General features: G+C 36.2%; 1 protein-coding gene across 3 annotated transcripts in view; it reads left to right on the forward strand.

The window, feature by feature from the left end:
* PPARG (peroxisome proliferator activated receptor gamma) overlaps positions 1-4,914 on the forward strand; it is an 82,248-nt gene extending 77,334 nt beyond the window's left edge. For all 3 annotated transcript variants that reach the window (XM_050904747.1, XM_050904745.1, XM_050904746.1), the window contains one exon: positions 4,388-4,914. In XM_050904747.1, coding sequence (XP_050760704.1) covers positions 4,388-4,635 — 248 coding nt within the window. In that variant the 3' untranslated portion in view covers positions 4,636-4,914. The remainder of the gene's footprint in view (positions 1-4,387) is intronic.
* Positions 4,915-6,000: the final 1,086 nt, after the last annotated feature.

Raw genomic sequence — 6,000 nt, forward strand, 5'->3', positions numbered from 1 at the left:
CAGCCAGTAGTGAGTGCCATGGTATACATGTTAAAGAACTTGAAGCATCTTTAAAAATATTATATATACCTGAGCTGAAAGTGAAGTCTATCATAAGAAGATGGTTTAAGGAGAACAAGTTGGATGTCTGTGTTTGGGCAGGAAAGATAATAGTCCAAGCCTTATTGGGATAATCCACATTTATAAACAGAGCAAACTCACCCAAGCAGGTTGTTGTCAAATAAAGAAAAAGCTCAAAAGGTAATTTTGTAGCATGTTTACATATCATGGATGGACTTGAACTTTTGTATATTATCGTCTGCATTGCTTAGGATATAGTGGTGTTTCGGAATTGTAGTAGGGTATACCTGTAGAGACCCAGACTCTGTTAGTCAACATGCAGTCAAACTAGTATTTGAATTCAGAAATGTTGATACATTCACTTTTTCTGTTTTCTGAGTGTGTTCTTTACAGTAAATTTTGAGCTGTGAATCACTGCTGCTTGTTTAAACACTATATTCAATAATTTTGCTACAATCTGAGATCAGCAAAGTTTGAAGTTTTATCACTGAATAGTACCAAGAAATAGTTCATATTTAACTGCAACACAAATCCTGCTCTAGCAAACCTGTTAGAACAAAGAAATGCTTCGTAATCAGACCAAGAACTGCAGATAATCACTGTGGGCTTTGAACCAAAATCCTGGTGACTACAATACGTGTGACAGTCTCAGAAGAAAAACCTCAAACTGCTGAGTCATATCTGCCTCAGCAAAAGAAGTAGCACAGTTGTTCAGTCAGCCATATCTTTGCCTGTTCTATCATATTAAGATTTTAGAATGTGTATTTAAATGCAAAATGCACTTAATCAAAGATATTAAAATATAAAGGTATGGGTAAAGGCATGCAGATGGCAATTTCATATGTGAGGAACAGAAAAAAATTGTAATTATTGTTAGGAACATGGAAGAAGCATCCAAATCTGTAAGTAAATAAAATATTTTTCCCTGAGATAGTATAGAACATCAATTTACACAGTCATACTGTTGACAATGAAAACTAAGGGGCTGTTAGCCTTTCCCAGTTCCTGTGAACATTTTCTTACTTAGAACAGCTTCCTGCAGAATTTTCAAACCAAATGAAACAGCTGTATGACAATGAATGAAAACCTAAGGAAAAACTGAATAAAGAAAAGTAATAATAAAAAGAGAAATGTGGTACTCTCTTGGCATAGGATAAAAGATGGATAAAAGGCAGGTCACAAATAGCACATACAAAAAGCTAAACTTCAATCAACAATCTTCTGTATCAGAGAGGTTTAAAAGTGGTGTCCAATTCACTTTTAGTTATCTCTCACTTTAATCATTTCGACTCTCTTTTCTTTGGCCTTCTGTAACCTAATTTCATTGTATCATAAGAATGTCCTGCTACAACTCATTTGTTTTTGTCTTTCACTTCCCTCATCAGTTCCCTTTGCAGTTTTCTCTGTGAACTTTCAAACAGCAATTCTGTCTTACTTAGCCTCTTCAAAGGCCTCCACCACAGTGTCACATCTAGTTTACTCCCATTTCTGTTTCTTCCTATTCTCTGTCTAAATTTTTCTCAAGGCTTACTGTTAATCATTTCCTTTGTATTTTTTTCTGCAAGCCACATCTATTTGGAGCTCCCTACTGCACAAAATACACTTTTTGGTACAGTAACCCAGTGAGTCTGGAGCATGTATGTTTAAGAACATCTTAACAACTTGAAATATGCCATAATACCTGTATGTTAAAGCTTTTGCCTCCTATTTCCTTTTTTTCTGATTTAGATAAGTTTCTTGGAACAGAAACAGCATTTTCCTCTGTAAGAAATTTTTACTGAGAAAGTATAGCAAACTGTCAACACCCAAAAAATAATGTCCATATCCTGAAGTTCTCATTCATGAAAAATCTCTCTTGCCTTCAATGGGAATTTTCCTTCCTCTTGAATTGGCTTATTTAAAAATAACCTCTGATGATCTCCTAGGCTTTTGTCATAGTCATCTTTTCTGACTCTAGTTCCACTGGGTCATTATAAAACCATTAGACTGGGTTTTTCAAAGGAGCTTAAGGATTTTAGGCGCTTAAGTCTCACTGAACTTCAATTGACCTCAGGCACGCGAATTCGGGGGGCTCCTTGGTAAGTTCCAGACTCAGTACTGATCTCCTGGGTTTGCCTCCTGGACTCTAAAGTTGCGCTGGGGAGCACAATGTTTGAATTGGGTTTCACTTCTGAAAACCTCACACCCTAAAAATTCCCACCATAAAAGAAGCAGGGGGCAAATGGAGATTAATCTCAGAGGAAATCAAGGCCACAGTCTTTGTGCTTTTTGATTTTTTATATCACTGTACACTGAGTCATACCCAGCTAGTTCAGAGTTCATCTGCAACACAGAAGTAGAATTTAAAGCTATCGCAACCCAAAGCCAAAATCGTTAACAGCTTTGAAGTACTGAAATTTGGGAAGCTTCTGAAAGATATAAAGAAGGCAACTAGATTTTGCAGCACATGCAATGCATTTAGGTTATCTAAATATAAATACCTAAAATTTATCAAGAATTCTCTAAGTATCTTTTAAAAATTACTTGATAATATTGCCAAATGAAATTAATAAAAAGGAACTGTTTGTTTGGAGACAATTATCTGCTTGCAGATATTTACTTACAGACTTTCTGAACCATATTTTATGGTATTATCAGTTGAATGGTATAAATAACTGCTAGACACGCACAGCTCGTTAGCATGAAGTACCAAATGGAAAGAGTGGCCAAATGGGTCACTGAGTCCAGTCACCTACAACTGAAAGTAGTCACTTCATAAAAGCACCGTCAAACAAATATCAAGCTCCATATTCAAACTTGCCGTTATTCCCATTTCTGAAAAACTATCCCCAAACCTCACCTCTTTGAGAGTTAACTATCCTTTCCTAATCAGTGACCTACATGTATTCATGGCTTGTGTATACTCATTTGTTTTCGTGCCAGCTTTGCCTTTTAGTTTACACTGCAATTTTTTCTCCATGAAGTAAAACCCCAATGTATTTATAAAGAGCTTTGTTTTCTCTCAGCCTTTTTTCTAGTATACTACACAAGCCAAGCTGAGTTAGTAGAACTGGATGCACAGAAAGGTTACTAAGATCACAGGAAATAACAGCCTATTTTTTAAATTTTTAATATAGATCAACCTCTTGTCCTTTCTGAAATGGAAGTACTGCCTTAGGGAAGTAATTTAAGGCTAGCTATAGGCACTGCTTTTTATTGATCAACCTATGAAATTAATTTCATAGCTACACAGCAAATGTTATTGAAATTATTGACTGTTTTTTCATGGAGTATTCTGATAATCAGGATGCGTTACCCAGTATAAAGTAGTTTAGCAGTAACAAATTACTGGTGGTCATTGTCATATGTGAGCATTTAATAATGTTAAGCAACTTTATTAACTTGCATGTCTGTAGAATCAAATAATTTATTACCTCAAGTTAGAAAACAAATGCTACAAATTATGTTAAATAATAATTGCAACCACTTAAGAAGGTATTTGAGGACAGACAGAAATAACAGAACAGCTATTATTATGAAAGATAATGGTTAAAAAAGAAAGATTTTGCTTCTTGCTGAAGAATAAGATATGCCAAAAATAATCCTGGACTCTCGCAGCTGTGGTAGTGCAAGTAGCTGGCTTTGGTTGTAAACATCCATCCCGGATTCCTCCATATGGAGGAGAACTCTCTGTTGGCATGAGCCCAGAAAAGGCATTTTCTGTACAAGCCACATCTATCAGTCCTCCACTGCCATAAGCATCTGTGGCTAAGCTGATGAGCTGACGCTAAAAGCTATCGTGAGACTTCTTAATAGCAACTGGAACTTGGGTGTGGAGAAGAACTGAACCTGTGATTTTTATATATCTCCCAGGTTAGTATGACCGCAGAAGTTGAATTTATGCCTTTTTTTTATTTTGATAAGTTAGCATCCACCTTAGCAGGGAACATTTTTAATGGTAGCAACTACATGCAAATCCATCTGAGTATATGTTGATTTCCCAAAAGTGAATTACCTGATACAGACTGTTTATCGCCCAACTATATCTCACTCTTCCTTTCCATAAACACTCCCAGTTTACTGTGGAAAATGCATTGTAGTAATGTAGAAATCTGTCTCTCTATCTGCACCACACAAATGCTTGAACTTTCTAAGACTACTTCTAAAATGTCTTTGAGCAAATTCTGGTAAAATTTTACAAATAAATACATTAAGAAATTGTCAAACAGTTCTCAGGAAGTGCCATATGTAAATGCTTAATATACTAAGAAATCTTTAAGAAACTAATACATAAGATCGATGTTTCCATATTCTTCATAAACTCACAACTCCCGATTTTTTTTCCTAGATCGCCCAGGTTTGTTAAATGTGAAGCCCATTGAAGATATACAAGACAATCTGTTGCAAGCTTTGGAGCTCCAGCTAAAGCTGAATCATCCAGAATCATCACAGCTGTTTGCAAAGTTGCTTCAGAAAATGACGGACCTCAGACAGATTGTAACGGAACATGTGCAGCTGTTGCAAATAATAAAGAAAACGGAGACAGATATGAGTCTTCATCCACTCCTACAAGAAATCTATAAAGACTTATATTAATGACCATAGTAGTTCTAATCCGCTGACATAATGTATGTTCTTCAGATTGCACTATTTCTTTGAGGGAAAACTTTGCATACCTAAGAAATTACTGTGAAACAGCATTTAAAGAGAGAGAGCTTAGTATAGTAGATCTATTTTATGCATATTGTTTATAAAGACACATTTACAATTTACTTTTAATATTAAAAATATCTATATCATGAAATTGTTGGCAGTATTTTCAGAATTAATTTTTTAAACTATCTTATTTCTTAAAATTGCTTTTCCAGTATGATTGATGCTTCACTGAAGTTGGTTAAGCATGCAGTTAAATTTTCAACTTAAAAATAAAAATCTTTCTCCTTAAACATTTCTAGGGCAACGTTTTAAGTATTATGTTTGATTTTGTGCTCCCAAGGCAGCAGCAAAATAACAGTATAATTGAATCACAGATTAGTGTAACTTTGCCTTTCCTTAAAAGGCAAAAGTTAGAAATGTCAGGTCTGACAAGATTTGTGCCTACCGTAATATAATTTTACACTGATAGAGCTCTGTGAAGAGGTCTTAGTGTACGTAAGAATTAGGCCCATCATTTGTGGGCAAACCCAAAAACTAGATGCCATTTCAAGAATTAATTAAGGAATACGCACTGCTCGTCACTCTTAGGAAGCAGAGTCTTTTCGATTACTCTGCTGATGCAGGCCCGAGGCAGGCGGAGCAGCAGCCTGGGTAGAGGCGCCGTGCAGCTGCCCCCGCCACGGCCTCCAAGGCCACAGCAGCTAGTGCTAATGCAGCTGTCAGTCGCTCTGTTGAGTCTGTAGTTGGAATAGGTTTGTACAAACCGCTTGGCCTGAGACCTTCCCAAATTATTTGATGAACTATCATTGAACAACATATTCAGTCAAAAATGTCCTGGAAAATTGGAAGAGCGTGACTCCTCCTAAACAAAAGCAAGGTTTGAGTTCATTTTTTAAAACATAAACCTGTAATGGAAACCCTACTGTGTTAGTTTGACTTGAGCTATCATTGTTTATCACTGGGAACAAGAACGCTTTGAGATGTTCACTGCTGTGAAGATTGTTAATTTTCTTACATATGTTGCCCTATAATGTCACCTAAGATTTCCACTGGGAGCAAAGCATAGGAGAGTGAATAAATTTAACAGAAGGCAAATTTACTTACACTATCTTCTTCTGGTATTCTCAGTACTGATGTGAGATTCCCTTAGATTCACATTTAGCCTGCCCACATTTACTGTTTGTGAATGTGACCCTGACAAAGTCAAGCAGGTCTGATCCACGCTGGTGGACGAAGAGGGAATGCTGGGGAAAAAAGCCACTAATTGTAACATATATATTGAAGTAAGGAGCGGTCCTTAATTGA

Source organism: Gymnogyps californianus, chromosome 13, assembly GCF_018139145.2.
Source record: "Gymnogyps californianus isolate 813 chromosome 13, ASM1813914v2, whole genome shotgun sequence".
Taxonomy (NCBI): domain Eukaryota; kingdom Metazoa; phylum Chordata; class Aves; order Accipitriformes; family Cathartidae; genus Gymnogyps; species Gymnogyps californianus.